We start from the raw sequence: 22625 nt of genomic DNA, 5'->3' as shown, positions 1-22625 counted from the left end.
GGGCTCCTCTCCTGGGCGTTCGGCTGCCCCTTGGTGTTGCAGAGCTCCCCGGGAGGATGCAGAAATGCAGTGACTGTTTGCTTCTTTCTCTGAGCAGCGAGGAGAAGGCTGGGCTGGGTGCAGGTGCTTTGTTCTCCTGCTCGCTGAGCCTCGGAGAAGCGAGGGTAGGAGGTGGTGGCAGACCTCTGGCACTGGGGTCTCGCCGGGGAGCGAGCGGGCAGCGTTTGGATGTGTCTGAGGTGCAGTTGTCTCAGCAGCTTCATGTGTGACCCCTCGTGGCCAGCACAGTCCACTTCATTTCCAGAATAAGCGGGTTTCCCCAACGCCGTGCATCCAGCGCGCCACGCGTGTGCCGCCTCCGTGGTGCTGCTGCCCCAGGTTCCCATCGCGAGCGGGGGGAAAATCTCTGCCTTGCGCCCTGGTCACCTTCTGCAGGCTGAGCTGGAGATTTGCTCCCCATCCCATCCCATCCCCAGGGCTTTACTGGGAATGTGCGAGCAAGCTGTCTGGTCTGCACCCGGGCTGCGGCGTGCGCTGTGCTCGCTTCCATTTGGAGCCGCAGTTATTTTGCGTAGTTTAAAAGCCACGTTGGGTGTCCAAGGGCAGAGCCAGTGTCTCCTCGGAGCACAAAGGCACTCCGAGCCAGTCCGGGGTGCTGTGGCAGCTTTCTCAGCTCGATCACGGGTTTCCCATTATTTGATGTCTTTAATAAAGCTCCAGGTCCTCGAGCCGTGTGGTTAAATGAAAAATTTCAGTTGTTTCTCCGAAAATAAAAAGAAAAGAAAGGAAAAGAAAGAGAACAAATCAATATAAGCACTGACAGACTGAACTTGTGGCTTTACAGAGTAGCAAAAACAGGAAGTGAATAAAAAAGCTCCCAATTTTGTATATGTTAAAATCTCATGAGTTTTTACATTGCTATTCTGATCTTTTGTTGTGGGCTCAGCAATGGAAGCGTAGCTGCCTGCCCCTCCCTGGTGCCGGGGTGCTGGCCCAGCACAGCCCACCTTTGTCTTCGTCATTTCGGGATGTTTTAATGACAAAAAGACAAAAAACAAAAAAACTGTGCTCAAGTGCCTGGCAGGGGGGTCCCAGCCCCTTGCCCAGGGGGACGTTCCCCACTCCTGGCTCTGCCAGGTCCCAGCGGCGGCGCCTTCCTGGGCAGCACTGGCCAGCCCCCCCTGAGGCCATAAGGGCTCCGTGCCTCTGCCTTCTGCTGGGGGCAGAGCTGCGGGGGGTGCAGGAGGAAATGCCCGGAGCCCTCCCCAGGCTGCCTCTGTGCTGGGTTCAGATTCCTCATCCCTGAAGGAGGCTTCACCTCTGAGGGACTCAGGAGCGCGCAGTAATATTGTGGTAGCACCAGCAGGGCTAAGTGGCAGCGAAGCCAATAACCTCGGCAGTCACTGAGAAAACTTCTGGTGTCTTAAAAATGCGATTCCGACCCCTTCACTAGTCTGGTGGAACATAATGTTGTAGCTCTTCCCAAGCATGTCAGACATCCCAGGAATGCCGTGGATCGTGTGGTGCCGGTAGTGGGGGCGTGCCATGCTCAGGTGCAGGAGGGAGCATTCCTTGCCAGAGGAAGGTGATGCACCCGAAGAGCAGGACCTTTGGATGCAGTGAATGATGCTTCTGGTGGACTGGAGGACTTTGGAATGGGCACAGCAAGCAGGGCTTTAGTAGAGAGCGTGGGGGTCTCTGGCCAGGAAAATTTTCACACGATAGTTTCCAAGAGGTGAAGCAGTGCAGGATTTTGGTCTTTTTGCTCACCAGCCCTGCCACATGGAGGACTACACGGCCCGCTGTGGCAAGCAGAAGTTGAAGCTGCAGTTAAATCCGTATTGGTAAAATATTGAATAAGTCAGCTTGGCTTTCTGTGCGTCTCTTCTCCTGGTGGCAGTGTAGGGTTGTGCCCACAGCCCATGGCTTCGAGGCGCAGACCGAGCAGTTCCTTGCTGCACGGAGCGGGGACGCTGCCGGCCTTTTGGGGCAGGGGCTGGGGCTTGCCTGGGCTGCAGCCCTCGGTGGCTGTGCTGCTAGAGGAAGGTGCTTCCTGCACGCCTTGCTGCTGGCTGGAATGGGATTTCTGGGCGATGGCCCCTCTGCTCAGCAGGGACGTGCCGTGTTGCCCCTTGGAGCTGACACCCCAAGGTCTGGCAGCTGGGGGCAGTGGTGTGATGACTGCAGCATGTCCTGGGTGTGCTCGGTGTGAGCGTGCAGAGCCGCGGAGCACGGTGAGGAGCAGCAGAAGCCCGCTGCTGGTGCGGTGGCCGTGGCCAGGCTGTGCATCCGCGCTGTGCTCCAGCGCCCAGCGGCACCGCCTGCAGCTTGCAAAGCACGGACCTGGGGCAGTGCAGTGCGAGGAGCCCAAGGGCAGGCTGTGGGGTTGGGGTGGTGTCTGCGGGGACACCTGGCCTCTGTCTTTGTGTTGGAGCCACCGGGAAAACAGCGGTGCCCTGTGCTGTGCTCCGCTCCTGCGCTGCGGGCTCGGGGGTGCCCGGGGGGTACCCGGGGGGTGCCGAGGAGCCGCAATATTCCTGGCTCCAGGGGAGGAAGCTGGAGCCAGCTCAGGGGGGCGGGGGGTGCCACGGTGGCCATGTTTGTTGTGGGCAAATGGTGGCTGCTTTCCCGAGGCACGAGCCAATTGAAGCGCAGAGATTTGCATCTCATTTGGGCACAGGGCTGGGGACGGAACTGGGGGACACGGGACAGGAGAGAGCCCCTCGCCTCCGGGCACGCTGCCCCCAGCGCGAGCACTTCAGGAGGGCAGTAGGTTTCCTGCAAGCTGCATGTGCTCTGTAAATAAATAAATATCTGTATGGAGATGTTTGTTGTTATGCTACAGTCTCGGAGCAGTTTGGACCCCTGGGTAGCGAGCATCTTTCTAGCGCAGGAAAAAGAAAGGGAAGCAAATGGTGTGGAAATGCATAGCAAATTGGGATGCAATACACAACAGGCCTCTCCCTGCTGCGTGACCCCCAGCCCTGGGGAGGGGGGGCGGTGGGGAATGAATTACGTGGGGATGGGAGGCGGGGGAGGCGCAGCACTCAGAGCAGGAATGTTGGTGAGCCCGGCTGCAGGCAGCCACGGCTGAGCAGTGCCGACCAGCACCAGGTTTGCCAGCGAGGCTGGGCAGGGGTTTGTCTGCTGGCTGAGTGGCTGAAATGTCGCGTGGTAAACGTGCACGGTGTGAGATGCGAAGGGAAAGGCTGGAAGGACTCAAAGAAGGACAACATTTGGGGTTTGGGTTTCTGCATTTTGGAGTTTGCATGGGGAGAGGGAGGGGCTGGGCTGGAAACTTCCTGGGCTGGGGAGCAGGGGGTCACCGGTTGGCTTGGGCTGAGCCAGCTCTGGGTGTCTGTGGGGTGACACCGCTCTACACCCCTGCAGAGGGGGAGAATCGGCCTCACCCTGTGACATGAAGCATCCGTAACTCCGGGGCTGCACAGTCAGAGGGATGGGGAGGGCTGGAAGATTTGAACAAGTGCACGATGTGAATCTCCAGGGCATCCCTAGAAGCGAGCCCATGCATCATACTGCAACCAGGGCTGGAATTTGGGCTGAGCACTTGGTGGTCTTCCAGGCTGCAGTGGCCACAGGAATGGGGCTGCGTGGCCCCGTCTTGTTCCGCGTGAAGCTCCAGCTCCGTGTTGTCCCCAAGCAGTGCTGCAGAGGGCAGCCCTCCCCGTGCCAGGCAAGCTGAAGCCTCGCAGAAGCTCAGCACCAGCAGCCACCCAGCCCACAGCCAGCACCGGCTGCTGCCTGGTGAGCACAGTGGCCCACGGCTCGGTACGGCAGCGGCACGGCCGGCACAGCCATCGCAGCCCAGGGCGCTGTTTGCACTGACCTGTGCAGAAAGTCCCAAAATCACCAGCAGGATGACTGGGAAAGTCGCTGAGCTCTTATCATTATTAATATTATTTTAAATGATATTTGCAGTGCTGGCCCGTGTGGCTCCCCTTTCGGAGCCTCCCCGTAGTTTGCCTAATGGACCATTTACTCTGCGTGCTGCTGGCCTGACCCCCACCCCCAATATGGTTTCAAGCCAAACATTTTCTTCCTGTTTTTCTGAGTGGAGTGTGCGTCTCTTGTTTCATCTTGTTGGGTGAAACCAATGCAGGGAAGGCAGCTCGAGCAAGTCTCTATGGCAACAGATGTTTATCGAGCCCCTGAGATGAGGCACGGGGGCTGGGGAGAGGCGCTTCAGCATCTGGGATGGGGGCCGGGGCAGCTGCCCTGCTGGTGCCCACTGGGAGGGCAGGGACCAGGGCTCTGGGATGGTGGGATTGTCCTGCTCCCTGTCCTGAGCCCCAGCTGAGGGATCCCGGGCTGCTTCCTAAAGGGGAGGGAGTTTTGGCCTCGTACAAGGGCCTCCTGCATCCGAGGTGCATCAGCCATGCGGCACAGGAGGGGGACAGGGTGCCACAAGGCCCAGGTGGGCCCAGGCCACGTCGCTGCTCCATCCCTCTGCCTCTCCAAAATACAGCAGGGATTAAGGCCCCCTCCCACAGCTCCGAGGAGGAGGATCTACAGCCCAGGATCAGGGCTGCAGGTGGGTGACATTTCCTGAGCGCTGCCTGGAGTACCGCAGCCACAGCTTCTCCTGTCTGCTGTGGGTTCTGAGCTTGGGTGGGTGCTGTTTGCCCATTTTTGTCCGCAGCCATAAGGGACAGAAAGCTTTGGCTGGACAAACAGAACCATGCTCAAGGCACCCAGGGCTCAGGGCAGGGGCAGGAGACGCTGAGCGATGCTGGGATCTCTCTGAGGCTGCTGCGCCCGGTCGCTGCCTTTGCCAAAGCTGAGCTTGTTCTGACCCCGCTGCCACAGCCAGGGGCCCTTGGGCAGCCCAAGCAGCTCCTGCAGCCAGCAGAGACAGGACAAGACCCCTGCCTTTTCCGTGTACCCTGTGCTGGAGTCCAGCACCAATTACAGAAGGCTTCTTGGCACACGCAGAACTTAGATTTGCTTTTAATTGCTTTAGAAGCTCATCATGTAATAACTGTCCCTCGTCCGAACCAAGCTGGAGTTTTTCTCCCTTCAGCAGATGGGGAAGTTGGGGCAGCACCGACACAGGATGCTTTTGTCAGGGTCACACTGAGCGTCAGTGTCAGCTTCCACAGCCGTGCATCCCTGGTGCACACCACAGCTGGGGAGGGCTTCCCCACTCTGGGACTCAGTAACGCTGGAGGAATGTGGATGAGAAAACTGGGGAGGTTTTGGAGCGGGGTCTCCATACACTTCTCTGGCTGTCTTCTTCAGACACATTCCTCCTCACCTCCCCACACATTTCTGGTAGAGCTGCCTGGAACCTGGAGGCTGTCAAGAGAGGAAAGCATGGTGCTGTTGGTGCTTATTTCTTGTGTGTCCAGCCTGTGGATGTCGGCTGTGCATGCACAGTGCTGGAAGTGCCAGGAAATGAGACCGAGAATTGCTCGTCCGGCTAGGTCTCCAGGCATATATGCACATTGAAGACAAACAGCAAACTTTTATCCTTTTTCTTGCAGCCAACACACAGGCACGTGCCTAGACAAGGCAGCACCTCCACAGAGCTGTCTGGCTATCCTTGGAATACGTTACCTCTGCTAGGGGGGGTTAGTATATTCCTCCCCAGCATCGCAGAGTGAGAGCAATCCCCAGCATCACTGACAGCTTCGTGGCAGCAAGGAGAGGAGCGCTTGAACCTGCAATGGTGAAAGTTCAGCATTAAAGCGGGGAGCCGGGCTCTGCCCAGGGGAGCAGCAGCAGCCCCCTCCCGCAGCATGGAGCTCGTGCAGGGGGCTGGGCACAGCAAGCAGCCGCTCTGCATCCCCTGCTCCCTGCGAGAATGCTGCTCCGCTCACCGCAGCACCGCCCGTTTCCAACCTCTACCGGCTGCGCAAAGCCTGGCTGGGCGTTTTGGGGACGTTTAGACGTCCTTACAGCGGGAGCTGCCCGGCTGCCGGCTGGCTCAGGGCCGGCCCGGGGTCCGCTGTGCCGTGGGGGGGGGGGGAGCGGAGGGAGCCCCCCGCGAGGCTCCGGCCCCGCAGCAGCCCCGCAGCGGCTGCGGCCGTCGGGCGACCGCCGCTAGATGTCGGTGTTCCCGCAGCCATCCGCGGGGCACTCACGCAGCAGGGGCTTGAGGACCTCCAGGGAGCCGTCGTGGGGCTCGGGCACGATGCCCAGCAGCTCGCAGAGCAGCGCGTAGACGTTGACGCTTTCGAAGGGCTCGGCCAGCAGCCCCTGCTTGAAGGCCGGCCCCACGGCGCGGAAGATGGTTTTCATGTTCATGGCCTCGTTGTCAAAGCCGTGCTCCCCCTTGTTGAACTGCACCTTGAAGCGCTGAAAGGGAGGCAGGGGGTGAGCGCCCCGACCCCTCGGTCCCTGGCTCAGCTCCCCAGAGGTGGCGTGAGGAGAGAAAGAAAGAAGCAGAGCCAAGAAAAGACAGCAACATGCATCTGTGCATGCATCTTACCCCGTGGATCACATATCCCGGATCGCTGTACATCAGGAGCGGGGTGATCCGGGGGTTGTTGGCATAGTGGAATCTCTTTGGAAACTCTTCTTTTTTGTACACATGTAACTTTGGGTGGGCATTTTTCAGGACTGAATACACGTGCTCCAATTTCCCTTCTTTCGGTATCAGTAGTCCGTTTGGTCCGTAGTCTAAGAGTTCAAACTGGATGTCGCTGAACGTGAAGTTCTCTACTGTCTGGATGTGAATCTCATTGGTCTTTATGACAGTCTCCATGCCGTGGTCAGACGTGATGATGAGGTTGAGTTTTGGTTCCAAGCCACTTTCCCTGATACGTTGCCTTAAGTAGCCGATGGTTCTGTCCACCTGGCTGACCATGGCTTTCCTCTGCTCGGACTCGGGGCCGTACTTGTGTCCCGTTGAGTCTGGCTCACCGAAGTAGAGGGCGATGAAGTCGAGGTTGTTCACCGTGAACCATTCCATCACAGTGTCGATGTTCTGTCTCCAATTGGTTTCATTGCTGTAGTTGAATATGGGGGGCTCCACTATCTTCATATTCACTTCTTCCCCTTGATATTTTGCTCTCCCCCCAGGGAAATAGATGGAGCCTGTCTTTAAACCCTGTTAGTGAAGACATTGCATAAACCCACCTGAACTCACTCTGCAGCATCTCTCCATCTGTCAGTACAACAACTACCTACTAATGCGGTTAGTTCATTCAGCCCCCTAATGTCTACCTCTGCCTCTAATGAGGTTTTCTTGCTCATTGCCAATTAAAAGTGATTAATTGAAAGCTCTGCCCTTCCCAGAACCCCTATGTGCTGGTTTTCTCGCTGTGTTACTAATATTAGTTATCACTTTAGAAAGTGACTTGTTTGTACGTTGCATGGCCCCTCTGGCTCCTGACCACCAGGGCATTATGGTGTGCCGTGCTGCCGTCATACAAGCACTCACACTGAAGTCAATGGGGCCAATTTGGCAGGTAAATACAGGCAAAGGTATGTGTCTGGGGCAAGGTCTTGTGTCCTGTCTTAAAGCCAGATTCAAAGCCTGCTGAGATTTGAGGAAGTGCTCAGTGAAGTGCTGCAGTGCTCAGTGAAGAGGGGACCAGCCCCCCACACCGGTCCCCCGAAGGTGCTGGGTGAGGCCGAGGAAATGAGGTACGTGCTTTGGAGCACACAGCGCTTGGGCTTGTTATGCTCCCTAAAGAACTGGCTGGGGTTTCCTTGAACAGGAAATGCATAACCTGTTTCATTAATATCTTAATAAAGCTGAAATGCATCTTTTATTTTTTTGCTATTTTTAATAGAATGATCATAATTATTCCTGCCAGTGTCTGGGGATTTAAATTTTTTTGCTGCTCTAATTAGCCTGTCATTTGCAAGGAGGATGTTAGCTCATGGCCACTAGAGATCGTGGCTTGCCTGTAGCTTTTACTGCATGAATGCAGGCAGGAGACGCCTCTGTCTCGGGGTCTGCGTGCGAGAGGAGCCTGCCCCACTTGCCTGTCTCTGAGCTGTGATCCAGATGGGCAGGCTGCCGTTGTCCCACCAGCTGTTGATGCCTTGCGTGACGTAATAGGGCATCTTCACCCCCGTGCTGGTGTTGAACCACATGTTGTGTATCACCCCGTGGTTCTCGAGGTATTTCCCTGTCAGAAGAGATGGACGAGGCGGGTGTGAGCCAGGCTCCCGCCGGACTCCCAAGTCCGTGTCTGTTTCTCTGTCTCTCCTTCCCCTTTCCCGGCTGTCCTTTTGCTTTTGCCTCGTTCCTCCACCTGGCTCATATCACATTGGGTGGCCAGGAGCAGAGCGTGAGAGGCTGCAGGGGGATGCTGTGAGTCCCAGGGGCCCACGGTGCGGGTGGCTCTTGCCCTGCCCCCCCCTCTCCCCTGGAAGCGCAGCTGCCTCCTGCAGTTGCTCCTGCCCTTTTCATCACATTTAGGGTTCACCGTTATGCTGCATTTAACTAATTGCTTTGGTGTTTCGTTTTCTGTTGTTCACAATGATTAAGGTCAGCATAAAGCAGAAATTCCCCTTACAAATGAAAGGCTGGCACTTTGCACTGTCACATTTCATGCTATTTTTTATTATTCTAGTCCTCAAGACTGCACAGTTACTTCTGCATGATATCCCAGTCCTCCTTTGTATTGATGCCGCCTCCCTGCCTTTTCTCATCAGCAGATTTCATTAGCATGCACCACTCTTTTATGCCAAGGTTATTAATGAAAATCTTAAATAAGATTGGCTCCAGAATCGATTCCCCAGGAATTCCCCTGTTACCCTCCCTAGCTTGTCAGTCTCCTTTCAGTATTACCTGCTGTTGCCTTCCCTGCAGCCGGTTACTTACCCACATTAGAGATTTTGTACTAATCTTCATCTTCTCCGTCTTAACTAATGATTTCCCATGCGGCACTGTATCAAATACATTGCTGAAGTCCAGAAAGATGAGATTTACTGCATCTCCCTTATTTAAAAAATCATTTATCTTATAAAATGAGGCTACCAGGTTAGTCTGATGCTATTTACCTTTGATGAATACAGGTTCAGCTTATGCAACTATTGCCATGTCTCTGGCTCTTTTGCCAAAATACATATGTGCTAAAGCTTACCATGCTACTGAGGCCAGTACTTGGGTAGTCCTAGCTTGACTTAGCTTCCCTTAAACCTAAGCCTTGAATTTGCTCTTTAAACGTCACACTGCACCCCCCTTTGGGGCTCTGCTTGCTCTGGCAGGTGGGGACTCACCGGTCAGCAGCGTGAAGTGGCACGGGCTGGTGAGGGTGACAAAGGCAGGAGTCATGTACCGTGCCTTCACTCCCTCTGCTGCCATGGCATCCAGGTTGGGGGTGTCCACGTCCTGGTCATAGTTCCACCGAAAGCCATCGAAGGACACCAGGAGAACTTTATCGCGGCTGGCTGCTTGCTGCACGGGGACACATCTTGCTATAGAGAGGATGGCAAATAGGAACCCCAGAGAAGCAAACATCTTCTTGCCCTTGAACTGGAGTAGCCCAGACATCCAGAGAGCTCGTGTTAATATATACTGGAAGGGACTAAGTTCAGTCCTTATCTAATCTTGCAAATGCTGACCAGGTGCAGGGCTTTAGCCAGAACTTTGTATCAGTATGATCCTCTTTGTTTTTGTCTAACTGAGCTGGATTAGCTGGGATTTCCTTCTGACTCCAACGCCAAACCTGCCTCCTTCCTCCGTGGGGCTGGGTGCTGCTTTATGGCACTCATGAACGTGAAGTATTGTTGGTGTGGCTGAGGCTGCTGTCTGCAGGCAGCCCTGTCCTTCCACAGCCTCCCTGCTCCCCGTGCTGTCCCCCTGTCCCCCGGTGCTGTGCCCTCTCCCCGCTCTGTGCCCTGCGAGCAGTGGCCTGAAGTGCTGCAGGGCACACAGTGTTTGGGGTGAGCACTGGCAGGAGGTCCCCAGCAAGTGATCAAAGCCTCTTCCTACTGGTGAAGGGGAAATGAGTTCTCTGCCACCAACAAAAAAAGGTGATGGAGTGTGTTAAAATGGGATAGGTTAGCCTTGGAGGAGGAGGTTGTAAGAAGGACTGAGCTCAATGATTTTTCCTGTTCCATGACAAGGTCTGAGCTGGAGGAAGGTCCTGAGGCAACTTGCCTCGCATCCAGAGCTGTTTGTCCATCCTGGGAGGTGCGCAGAGGTTCACAAAGGGGCTTGGTTTCCCTGAGGTGCCACAACGTGGTTCCGTGGAGCTGCACGGTGAGGAAAGGGGCTCTTTCCTGGGCCTGATCACACCGGCAGCCTCCAGATGTGCTCCAGAGGTCGAGCCTGTGGCCAGCCCGCGGGTAGCATCTTGTCCTCAGCCCCGTGGGGACCTCATCACCTCCCTCGCTGCCGTGGGCGCTGAGCCCTGCTCTGCTTCATGGCCATGGGGCGGTGGCCCTCGTCCATTCGCCATGCTGCTGAGCTTTGCTGTATCGATATCCCGTTTTATCAATGTCTATAATTTTTATGACATCTCCAGGGTTTTATCATTGCCGGTGACTCATTTATCAGCAAAACCAAGTTTAAGGTTTTTCTAGACTTATGTAACAGAGGTTGACATGGGTCCCCGGGGTCTGAACTCTCAACCTTCATGCCTTTGCTCATCTCCCTCTCTGCTTGAGTTCCAGATTTATTCCTTATCTGCCTCGCTCCCGAATTGCAGAGCCATTCCCCTGCCTCACCACGTACAACGATCTCTTAGGGCCTCCCCAGCTCTGCCTGGGCTCGTTCCTTGGCATTTCGTGCCCGTGGCTCTTCCTTCCTGGCCTGCGACAGTCCCTTTGTAGTCCCAAGCACCCCAAGCACTCCCGCCTGGACCCCTCAGGACCCCAACATCCCACTGCCACCCCATCCTCCGTGCCTGTTTCCCATGTGTGGCATGGGACAAGAGTGCAAGGGCATTGCAGGAGGCTTGGGCCTTCCCACCATGGCTGACACGAGTCAGGGGGCAGTGTTGGGCCCTGTGTTTGCAGGCCATGACCGTGAGCCCAGGCTGCGATGGAGGCCGGGCCCTGGCTCTGCCGCTGCTGCTATCTGAGGGCAGGGGCAGGCCCAGGCTGGAGGCAGCTCTGCAGGCCCCGGCCCCGCGTTTGCTGAAGGAACTCTTTTGTTATCAGCATTCGCTGCCTGTCCCCTGGGTCTAATTTGTCCTCTCAGTGAGGACGGAGGGGCCTGCCAGGCACTGAGGGTTTAAAGGGTTCGCACGATAAAGATCTTATCACCTGCCCAGCTCAGGAGAAGTCCTAAATATTCCGCATGTTGTTCTGAGGTGGGTCAGTAAGTCCCCATGCCATTACTGCCTAACAGCACATGGGAAGGTCCTGATAAGTTATCGTGTTCATCTGCTCTACTGGGAAAGTAAAAGGATAGTGAGAAGTAAGCACTGCTCTAATCTCTGAGGAATACTTAATAATAGGAGTGTTTCAAGGCACATTTTGATATTCAGTATCTGTGGAGCATGAAGCACAGATAAAGAACATTACCTTTGGCCTCCCTACCTGGAGACACTGTTAAAAAGGCTGATGCAGTTGATCTTGCAGCAGCAGCACCCCAGCTCTCGCCCCACGAGCGGCCGCGTCGGAGGCTGGTGGTTGCTGCGGGGCCATCATTTCCCTGCTGGGCTCGCTGTGGGCCCCTTGCTGACACCGCTGGTCCTCCCAAGGCCTGGAAGCAACCACTGGAGCATGCAGCGAGCTGCCCTGGGACAGCACAGGTCGTTAGTCCTTGCACCTAATGGGGTTGGAGGCGCTGGGCGCAGGGATGCTTGGTGCCCCCAGGTTGGAGCCCTGCAGCAGAACCGCGCTGGCTGCAGCACTGGGGGGGACACAGGGGACATGGGATGTCCCCATGCTTGGCTGGGGGCTGCATCTGTCCCAGTGCTGCCTGCAGAAGCTGCACGATCCACCACCACGTGCCAGGGTTTTGCTTCTTCCTCCCTGTTCCTTGCGGCTGTAAATGCCTTGTGGGCTGAGACTATCCTTCACCACGTTTTTGTGCTAATTAACTCAGAAAATACAGATTAAGGTGCTATAAAATAAAAATTATGAGCACAGACAAGTCAGTGCCAGTGGAACAACCCAAGTTTGAAGCATGCTGGTTGGGGCCAAGCTTCTGTTTCCAGCTTGTACAAAACCAGACATACCCAGCACCCTTGGGTGAAAATGCAGCTTCCCCACTCGGTCAGGGCATTGCTGCTTTGCAGCACCCAGGCAGTGCTGGGCTGATCAGGGCGAAATTTGAGCATGTGCTGGACACTTGGGTCAGAAAGGCAGGGGATCTTTCCTTCCTTCTTTATTTTTTTAATGGAAAATAAAATTGCAAAATTCTCAGAGATGCAGTACAAAAGCTGCCACTTGAATTTCCCTCAGGAATTTCACACTTTCTCCCGCAGAGCAGTCACTTGGCTCTGCAGGGCTCATGTCAGAGGGGATTTGTTACTGGCACAGCTGGAGCTGTTTGCTGCTAAAGGGATTAAGGAGCTGGGCAGAGCCCCACAGGTGAGAATCGCCAGCTGCTGGAGGGGATTCTGGGGCACTTTATAAATGCCCTCTGTGGCCTAAGGGCCCTTTTGGTGTTTCCTTGCCTGAGCCTAGAGGGAAGAACCCCCAGGAAGGGGAACAAGGATGCAGACCCAACCACAGGCTGTTTTGGAAGAGGTACAGAGCAGGGGTTTGGGGGGGGGGGGGGGTTCTGCTGTCCCCTGCGGGAAGATGAGTTGGGACCCTGGGGCAGGGGGTGGGCTGGTGGGAAGCAGGGAGCTGATTCCTTCTGCTTGCCTTGCTGCCCAGTCCCAAGGAGCTCTGTCCTGTAGAGAGGTTGGCTTACCCCAGGGGTAAAGGCATCGTGTGTGCAGCCTGCTGGAAAGAGGGCAGGAAGGAAAGGGGAGAAGGTGGCTCTGAGAGCGAGAAACAAATTGAGCAAAGTGCTCCTGTGTGCACCTGCTCACCCAGCCTCCTTCATTGGTTTGGTGCAGCTCAGACACACAGGGTAAACATCTGCAGTGCTCCTCGTGGCTCTGGGCACATAATTACATGTGTACCAATGGCCTAGATAAGTTCATTAATGCCATAAAGTACCTAGTGCCAGGACCTCGCGTGATGCTGCCCCAGTGAGCAAGACCAGGAGGAGCTCTGCAGCTGAGTGGGCCAGGACTGAGCGCAAGGAGAGGCTTGTGGAGCTGTTGGGGGTCAGTAGGAGCTGTGTCTGGGGCAGCCAGGTGGAGGTGATGGCTTGGTGCCTTACCCCCCGTGACACCGCTCCCTTGGTGCTCACAGCATCACCTGGAGAGTCCTGGGGCCAGCAGGAGCAAGTGTGGGTGCTGTGATCTGCTCTGGGTGCAGTGTCACCTCCAGCCTGGCTGCAGAGCTGGCCCCAGGGGGCTGAAAGAGCATGGTGTGGGGTCTGCGGGCAGCCCTGAGAATCCCCCAAACTGTGCCTTCCCCAGGTGAGTGCAGCAACAGGCTGCTCAGGACCTGGCTTCAGCTGCTCGGGAGCTTTGCACACCCAGGTGCAGGGGTGCTGCTCCCCCTGCGTGCCCGTACCACGATGACCCCTGGGCAGTGCCATGCCCGGTGCGGGGCAGGGATGCGCTAAAGCCCCGCAGGATGCCCGGGAGTCCCCAGCGAGCTCCCCCCTGCCCTGCAGGACGGCCCCCGGCGGTGCCTCCCAGCCGAAGGGGGTCCCACGGAGGGCGCAGACCCCCCCGGGACGGGGACCCCGGCGCGGCCGTGCCCGGCCTGGCCGCCAGGTGCTGCTGTTCGGCCGCCGCCGGGACCGGGCCGGGGGCTCCGCTCGGCCGCCGATGCTTGGGGGGGGCACAGGACCCCCACCGGGACCGGGTCCCCCTCCGGGGGTCCGCCCGCTGCCCTTATCGGCTGGGCTGGGGTCGTGCTGTCCCCTTCCTCCGGGAGGGACCGCGCTGCTGAACGCCTTTGGTCTGCAGGGAAGGGGCAGAGCTGTTGGCATCTACCCCAAATCAGTGCTCGGGTCCCCCCAGAAATGTGTGTGTGTGTCTCCCCAGTCCTTGTCTGGGCCACAAGGCAGCTGGCCCTGTAGGGCTGGGAGGGGGCAGTGGCAGCAGCGTGCCCTGCACAGGGTGGGCACAGAGTGGCGGGGGCCAGGAGCAGCCCCCTGGGATCAGGGCTTTGATTTCAGCCCCAGCGGGAGGCAGGAGCCCACCCCTGGGAGAGACCTCAGGGGACAGCCGCTTGTCTCACGTTCTCTTCACATGCACACACAGAAATCTGCCTTCAGCACAACCCCCTGCTCTAATGCTCTGGAGACAGCACCGGTTGTGCCTGGTCCCTGAGGGCTCACCTGCAGACATCGGTGCTGCTGCTCTCCGTAGCTTGGGTCAGGTCAGGTCCTGGCCATTGGGATTTAGGGAGGTGGGAAGCAGGGTAATGGGTCAGGATTGTGGGTGACAGCCTCAGGGGGTGTGCAAAGGGAGCGTGGAGCTGGAGTTAGGGATGGGGTCAGGATGCTGTGAGTAGCTGGGTGTTTGGTGGAGCACGAGGCAGGGTCTCGGTGCCGGGGCTGAGTCAGCTGCAGCGCTGTCAGCAGGACCTGGAGGGGGGCCCACACGCTGTCTGGGGCTGTCGGCTTTCCTGAGCACTGAATTTGCTCAGAGGGTGAAAATCAAGCCTCTCTCCTGAGGAAGCCCCATGTGTGGTGGCTCAGCCGAGTGCTGGCACCACCCAGACGGGCTCCAAGCATGGGGGGCACTGGGGCATCTTCTTTCAAGGCTGGGCCTGGGTAAGCCCTGACTCTGCAGGAGCTCTCTGTGCTTGGGTCTGATGCAAAGCCTTGGAGGGTGACTTTTCCATCTAGTTTGCGTGTTTTCTGTGTGGTTCCAGGGGCTGTGGGTGCTTCCTGGGGCTTCTCAGCCAGCCGTGCCCTGGGCTCTTTCTGCTGGGTCTGGGCCCTGAGGAGTGGGGCAGGGTCAGCCCCGTCTCTCCTGGCTCTGCCCCAGCTCTGCCCCCACCTGGGACCCTTCCTCAGCTGCTCGGTTAAACCCCGTATCGACCACTGCATCAGAGCCCGGGGCTCTTTCTCAGCTTTCTTAGCTAATGGCTGTGTCTGCCTCCCATTGATCCTCAGCTGTGGAGCTCATTGATTAAGTACATTTCTTATTACGCTTAATGGTATTTTACTCCTTTATGTGCTTACCTCATGCCAGATGCTTGTCCTGTGCCTCTGACTGCAAGTGGGAGAATTCCTCTGCTCAGAGGCTGTGTCCCTGGCTGTGCCAACCCCACTTCCCTCGCCTGCTGCCTGCTTCTGCCTGCCCGGCCTTCCTTTTCCTTTCCCCATCTTCCTTTTCTTCCTGGGCTGGGACAATCCCCCTGCTCCTGTCCTCCAATTCCTTGCCCCGAGTCCCTGCTCCTGCGCCCTCCTCAGAGATTTGTTTTTCTCCCTGCGCCACCAGAAAGAGGAAGAGCAACAAGGCAGCCACTGTGCCCAAAGCACCAAGGGGGCTGTACCTGCCCTGCCTCTGCACAGCTCTTAGTGCATCGTGCTAATGTCTGCGCTTATCTCCTGCAGGGGACCTTGCACTGAGCTCCTTTTTTGCTTGGTTCTGCCTCGTTCCTTGCTGTTTACCCAGTGCTTGCAGGCTGGCCCTCCCTTTCTGGAGCATCTTGGCCAGCAGGGCTGCAGCTCTTGCTAGGATCTTTCTCCTGGTTGCATCTTACAAACCCCACAGAGCCTCTTGAGAGCTGGGGAGGCTTTAGTTAGTCTTGGCCAGTGGGGTGTGGGTTTCTACCCCGATCCCTCCAGGAGTCTGGTGCCAGACACAGGAGGAGGTGGGTAAGCATGTCAGCAGGTGCCATCCAACAGGGCAAAAACATCTCCCCATAAGGTGAGCCCTAATTCTTCTGCAGCAAAAGGCCATTGCCAGTCCAGTGGCTGGAGCAGCCCTGCCCTGCTGCCTGTCCCAGCCCCCCACCCAGCCGGGGGGATGCAGCAGCCAGGACGCTGGGTTTCCTTTTGCCTGCCCTCACACAAACACCTTCACACTCCACACGCACTGTGTGTTGCCTCGCTCTGTGCCTCACCTCCTTTCAACTCTCTTGCATGCATCATTCAAAAGCCATAACATTATTGGGCATAAAATATTTACTTAACTGAGCTTTTTGCAAATATTCCCCTCCATTATTTTTCCTCCTTTTGGGAGCAGACACTGCTTCTCCTGTGCTCTCAAATGGCTTCTCTTAAATAATACAACAAGAACATATGAACACCCACTAGCCTTTTTCTTTCTCTTGAAATACCCATAAATAAATGGTGTCACCAACCCATTTACGGCTGCCCCAGGACCGCGGCTCAGGCACACCCAGTAACAGCCCCTCCTGCGTGATCGCCTCCCTGTCAGGAGAGGGGCAGGCAGGGAAATGCCTGGGGAGGGAGCATAAATACATGAGGAGATCTGACGTGATGCAGGCTATTAATATTAAGAAACCCTCCTTTCAGAAGGGACATCTGAAGTTTAGCGGAGGGAACGCAGGACTGAGCTTGGATGCTGCCTGACTGCTCAGAACAAAATTCCCTGCGGCAGGGACGTGGCTCAGTGCTGGGGGGCTGCCCGAGGCATGGCGATGCTGGGGGGGCTGCTCCTGCTGCTGGCGGCAGAGCTGGCAGGCCTGGACAGCTCTGAGACAGCAGGCTAAAATATCCTGTGAGCCTGAGGCAGTCGGGGTGGGTGGTGGTGCTTGTAGAAGAGCTGGGTGCTGAGGATGCTCTCCCTGTGTATGAAGGCATCGGGCTGCCCACTGCTGCTGCTTGGGGAAGGGGGGCTGTGGGGGGACCCCAGGGGGTGCAGGGGGCCTGGCCGTGGGGTGCTGTGCTGGCTCTGGTGCCCCATGGGGTGCCCTGTGGGGTGTCCGTGTGCCAGCCCCAGGCGTGGGGCGCGCTGTGCCGGTGCTGTCCGTGGTGCTGAGGCTGGCGGCACCCAGCCCTGGGCGTGCTCCTGCTGGGGAGGTGTGAAGTCAACTCCTGGGGGGGGAAAAACTTCAAATGGCATGGAAAAGCCTCCACAGCCCCTACCATGTTCACCTGTATGTGTGTTGTGATCAGAGCCTCTGGGGGATCGCTGCCTGCAAAGAAACAGGGAGGGAAATGTGCTGGGGGGAGGCAGTGGGGATCCATATGAATTTGTCCCCCCAGGAGAGCTGGCCTAGGGACCCATGAATTTAACCTCGTCTGCCTGTATCAACCTCATCTGCTGGGAGTTACCAGCGATAGCTGGGGTAGTTTAATGCTGGTTGAGCTGGGCTGTGGGAGAATCTCGTGTTGTGAGGGGTTGGGTGCGAAAAGGGCAGACAAACGTCACTGAGGCCAAGTAACAGATGAGAACACATCCTTAAAACACAGAGCAGGCTTTTAGTGCTTCCTATTCAGGAAAAGACTTCTCGCAGTTGCTGTGGGTAGTTCTGTGCAAATGTCACCTTGGTGCCCAGGGTCAGTCCAATGGGGTGGGTTGGTCGTTAGTGGTCCTTAGGAAAGGGACTGAAAACAAAGCAGGCGGCAGCGTTGTGCTCGGGTACAGGGCACTGTCACACTTCAGGTGTTGTGTGCAGTTCTTGTTGCCCGAGCACAGAAAGGAGATAGCTGAACTAGGAAAGGATGACAAGGCTGATCAAAGGCACAGAACAGCTTCTGTATGAGAAGAGACTAATAAATTGGGACTCTCTTGGTTAGAGAGACAATTGAGGTGATGTATGATACAGTTCTGTAAACTCAGGAGTGGTATAAAGGTGAGTACAGGAAATGAATATTCACTATTTCTCATAAATATGTGTGGTATCAAATGAAAGAGACGACAGACTTAAAACAGAAGAGAAAGCTGTTTTCTTTCTTCATGCAGGACTTAATTACATTGTGGAGCTCGGCACTACAGGGTGGTTCAGGGACCGCCAGCCCCTGCTTCAGAAAGCAATTAGAGAAGTTCATGGGAGATGGATGCATTAGCAGCTCCTCCACACGGCGATGCAGACGCAGTGCCCGGCTCGGGGAGCACTCTGCAGTAGCTGGGTGCCGGGGCTGTTTTCATCTGGATGGTGGTGGCTTGGCAGAGCCCTGCTCCCCACCTGCGGCTGCGGTTCCCTTGGCTCCCCCTTCCTCTCCCGGGGTGGAAGGCAGGCCAAGGACTGGGAAACATGGGCTGGGTATGGCCACACAGGGCTGCAGGGGAATAGAGAGCCCGTGGGGTGTGCAGAGCCTGAAGCAGAGCGGTGCCTGGCAGGGACCTGGCTGTGGGTAGCTCAGGGCATGCTGCTGCTGCTTTATCTGTTGCTCCCCCATCTGCAGTAACCCGCTGTAACCATCTCCATCCCTAACTGGAGCTTAGCCGGCCACGGCAGCAGCTCGTCTCGGCTTGGGACATGCCTTTGTGTCATTGAGGAGCATTTAAGCGTTTTCCTGTTACAGCGAGGCGAACAGACCTTTCCCTGTAATGCTGGCAAATCCCTGCTCCTGAGGAGCAGTTAATTGATTTCCCTTTTCATTGCGCCTCTTCTCCCTGTGGCTGTGCTGACACCCGGGCTGCCCGGAGATCTCTGCCTGAGCTCCGAGTCAGTGGCTGCGACAGGCAGATCCTGAAATTATTGATAAACACTCATTGGGGCTGGAGCCTGGTAAATTGCCAGCAACCCCAGCGGATTTCTCTCTTGCCAGCATCATTTTTCTTGATGACAGCATGTTCAGAAGTTTGTCAGGGAGGGGGCAGGGCCTCCTGGTAACTTTTTTTTTTTAAGCATCAGTTGTTTTTAAAGATCCCTGCCTAAGAGAAGAGGGGACGGTGATCAGTGCCTGTGGCTCTGTCCTCCTGCCTGTTCCCAAAGAGCACCGGGCTGGGTTTGCAATCACAGGCTGGCCCTGGCCGTGCCTCTCAGGGCTGTTTGTTGGATCCTGGCTGCTGCTTCGCTGCCCTGACCTTTTCTTGGGGGCACCCCCTGCACACCAGCAGGGCTGCACCACGCCAGCCGTGCTCCAGGCAGAGAGGAGCCAGCGGGGGCTCATGGCTGGGGCAGGGCGACCCTGCTTCAGGGATGGGAAGGAGGGGGGGTGATGTGAAGGGCTGGCTGGGCCGGGGAGCCTGCCCTCCCCACCACTGCAAAAATCAACTCCAGCATCTCTCGTGGCAAGTTCCTAGCAGGCCAGTGTGCAATTTTGCAAGCCTGTCGCTGTGTTGCCCGGCTTACGCAGCGCATACAAATGCGGCTGCATGTGGCAGGAGCTGTGTTGTCTCTAGCTGTTGCTCTCTCTAGAGCTTGGAGCATTTTTCTCTCTGCTAGGTCTGCTAATTAGTGGGAGGTTGTGGATCAGGAACAGAGGGAAATGTCCTTCTGTGGTTCTGGCACTAGAAATAATTGAGCCATTTTTCACCTATGGCCAATCTAATTCTGTCCACATCTTGATTTTTCTCTTAATAGCTTGGGGATACTGTTGGCAGCAACAGGATTCACAGCCATGTCCAAGCTTTTCAGTAATCGCTTGGATTTCGCTCTCTTGCTAACTGGTTGCTGGTTTCTTCTTACTTCTTGCCTGAGCCACTCCGGGGAAGGAAAAGGAGCTCATTTCCACCGAGCTGTGCTGGCTGTGGCACCGAGAGCCCTCGGTCCCTTCCCAGGGCAGCAGCACAGGACTGTGCACCCAGCAGCGAGCAGCCACGTGTCCTGGCAGAGTTTGCTCACCTCTGGTTCGTGTCCCTCTGCTCCCTGGTCCTGCTGCCCCTCTTGGTGCTGCAGGTGCTCACAGCACCTCTCACAGTGGGAAAAGGCAGGGATGCAGCTCCTTGGGCTGCCAAGGGGAGAGACAGCCACAGCCTGGGTGCATCACCATCCCTCTGCCTTCCCAGGCTGTGCACCCCAGCTTTACCATCCCTCTGCCTTCCCGGCCGGGCTCCCCAGCAGGGGTTTTGGGCCGGGCAGGGCTGGCAGCATCCATCCTGCCCCACCGACCCGCGCCGGGGCTCTGCAGCAGCAGCTCGCCTCGCTCTGCGCCTAATGAGCGCATTCCTGCACACCCAGGCTCTCCCAAACCGAGCAAATACCCTATTACAGTTGTCATGGAAATTAGAAAGTGTGTCTGTTTGAGTTTCCTCAGCGCAGGGCTCCGTGTTCCCAGCGGTTTGTACATCAGAAAGCCTCTCGCAGCGCTAATGCGGGAGCAGCTCTCATTAGGTGGCTGGGACTCTCGGTGGGCAGCCGCCACTTTCCCCAGACAAGCCGGTGCTGAGGGCTGAGTGCCACGATTTAACGTGTCAGGCTTCTTTAAGCCTGAGAAAGTGAAGATGTTCACGGCAAACTGAAAGGTGCGATTTATCAATGCTGCTCCCCAGAGGCTCGGGGCCTGTCAGGCACCAAAAAATCACATACATCACTGGGCGGGGGGAGAGTTGCTGCCTCCTCTCTCTTTTTTTTTTTTTTTTTTTTGGCCATTTCATTTCATGGAAGTGCCGGAGCTCTGAGGCCAGGGGCAGCAGCCCTCTGCACGTGGATCTCGGGGCCGGTGAGCCGCTGAGATGGATGGATGCAGCTCGTGGCTCCCTGCGCTGCCTGGAAATCTCTCCTCTTGGCACGTGTTTTTGGAGGCTGGGAGGCTGAGGGGGGGGTGTGAGGATGTCTCCAGCCTTTGACACGAGTGACATTGTCCCCGGCTTCACCCCCCTGTCCTCCACAGATTTCCCTCTGTGCGTGTGTGTGCATGCAGATTTCATTGCTTTTTTTCTTTATAACATTTTATTTTTCCATTGTTTATGGGCCATGGGATTGGAAGCGAAGCATTTGCTTAATTGCTGTCAGGCAAGGAAATGGGTTATAAAGTTGCCAAGGGAAGAAATAAATGACTCTAGGGTGAACGGAAGGGAGTGGGGCTGATAGCAAGGGGAAGGGGAGAAAGGCTGGGGATAAGAAGGGCTGAAAGGGAAAGGAGGAGAAAGAACAGGAAGGGATCAGGAGGTGGCAAAGGGAGCTGCCTCGGGGGGATATGGGGAGGCCTCTCCCTGCCCCTGAGCTGGAGCCGCACCTCCTGCGCTGGGCACCTTCCTGGCAAGGGGTGGTGAAACGTGTCCAGAGGGGAAAGTGTGCTGGGAACAGCCTGGGCTGAGGCGCCTCCTCCCCACATTGCTCCTCTGCTTTCAACCATCCCATTTTACCTAGCCTGGCTTCTCCAGGCATGCCCTGGGTGCCCAGGGCATCCCCGCTGCTGAGGTCCCCCAGGGCAGGGGGTCCCCGAGTGCTCCCCACCCCACTTCTGGGGCCATTTGTGTCCCTGGGGCTCTGGGAGAGAGGCAGCGAGGTGGGACACCCACGGGTGGTGTCTGTGCTGGGGCAGGGGGAGCGGGGTCAGGCTCTGCCTGGTGCATTTTATGGAGGGAAATTGGGGTGAGCCGAACCCCCTTGTCCTGGCTGCTGCTGCTCTGTCTGTTAGCCCGGCAGTGGGCTCGCAGCTCTCTTTATCTGCACGGCTTTCTTGTTTCCTTCATCATTTCCCCGGGTCTCACCCTCCACCATGTCATCCCCATTGCACGGCTCCTCCCTCTCCCCGTTCGCCACATTACTGCAGCAAGGACTCACTTTCCCATCTTTTAGTCTCAGTGCCATACATAAAAGCGCTCTGATGGCCATGGCGTGATAGTAAAGACAGAACTTAATTTCACAGCATTTTCATGTAATACTCCATAAAACCGAACAAATTTGCTGGAGTCCAAATCCATCTCATTATGCAGAGTCATTGAAAGAGGCTTTTAGATTCTGGGACTCGGCGCTCAACTAGGGGATGTTACAGAAGAAGAGAAAAATAATTAATTAGGTGCTGCTCTGTATCTTTGATCCTGCATGGCAAGGCACATTAAATAAAATGCCTGGCTCATGAATAAATGCTGCACAGAGTCCTGTTTTTTTTTTTTTCGACCTCACTCAGAAAATTTTAACTCTGAGATGGAGGAGGGGAAATTCCTGTCCCGAGCCCTCTGTGCCTTCCTTGGGAGCAGAGCGGAGATGAGAGGAGAAGCTGGAGCCGTGCAGGGCATCTCCTGGGGTGAGAGCAGCCCTGGTGCAGTGCAGCGACAGGGTGCTGGGGACAGGGACAGGGTGCCAGGGCACCCAGTTCCTCCGGAGCTCTGCTGAGGTCCCTGCACAACCAGGGCCAGATCCAGCCCTGCTGGGAGAGGCTCGGAGCTGAGGCTGTGGTGGTCTGGGTGCGGTGCTGCATGCCCGGACCCTGCAGCAACCCCTGGTCCTCCCCCCAGCCCAGGCATTTAGCTCTGTTCTCTGTATGCAGCTGCTGTTGGTCTCAACCTGTGTAAGAGAGCTTGAAATTAATGCGTGGCTTGTATTTTTTGAGTGATATGGTTGGTGAGATGCAAGGACTGAGGGTCCAGCCTGGGTGCGTGGGTTTGGGTGGGTGCTGTGCGAGGTGAGGGCAGCCCGGTGGGATGGGGGTTGCCCCAGTGCCCCCAAACGGTTTGGAAATGAGCCTGTGTGAGCTTGGCGTGCTTCCTCGCGCAGCAAGGACGTGCTCTCCATCACACCCACCACTTGGCCAGGGGAGCTGATTTGAGCAGCCAGCACTAACCCAGGCTGGGGAGCGGGAGGTGCCCAGAAACCTCGAAGCCTGGCGTTGTTCTTGGACATCTCCCGGTGTCCTGGTACGGGAA

General features: G+C 56.6%; 2 protein-coding genes across 8 annotated transcripts in view; one reads left to right on the top strand and one right to left on the bottom strand.

The window, feature by feature from the left end:
- Positions 1–22625, top strand: part of RBFOX3 (RNA binding fox-1 homolog 3) — a 164405-nt gene that overhangs the window by 1168 nt on the left and 140612 nt on the right. The gene's annotated exons all lie outside the window — the stretch shown is intronic.
- ENPP7 (ectonucleotide pyrophosphatase/phosphodiesterase 7) lies at positions 4953–9706 on the bottom strand. The gene is made up of 6 exons (XM_038165551.2): positions 9199–9706; positions 7957–8102; positions 6452–7072; positions 6105–6318; positions 5578–5681; positions 4953–5316 (listed from the first exon to the last, which is right to left on the bottom strand). The coding sequence occupies exons 1-5, from the start codon at positions 9470–9472 to the stop codon at positions 5593–5595; spliced, it is 1344 nt and encodes a 447-aa protein (XP_038021479.2). The 5' UTR covers positions 9473–9706; the 3' UTR covers positions 4953–5316; positions 5578–5592.

Source organism: Anas platyrhynchos, chromosome 19, assembly GCF_047663525.1.
Source record: "Anas platyrhynchos isolate ZD024472 breed Pekin duck chromosome 19, IASCAAS_PekinDuck_T2T, whole genome shotgun sequence".
Lineage (NCBI taxonomy): Eukaryota > Metazoa > Chordata > Aves > Anseriformes > Anatidae > Anas > Anas platyrhynchos.
The sequence above is the reverse complement of the archived record's forward strand: the minus strand, read 5'-3'. Positions and strand labels throughout refer to the sequence as shown.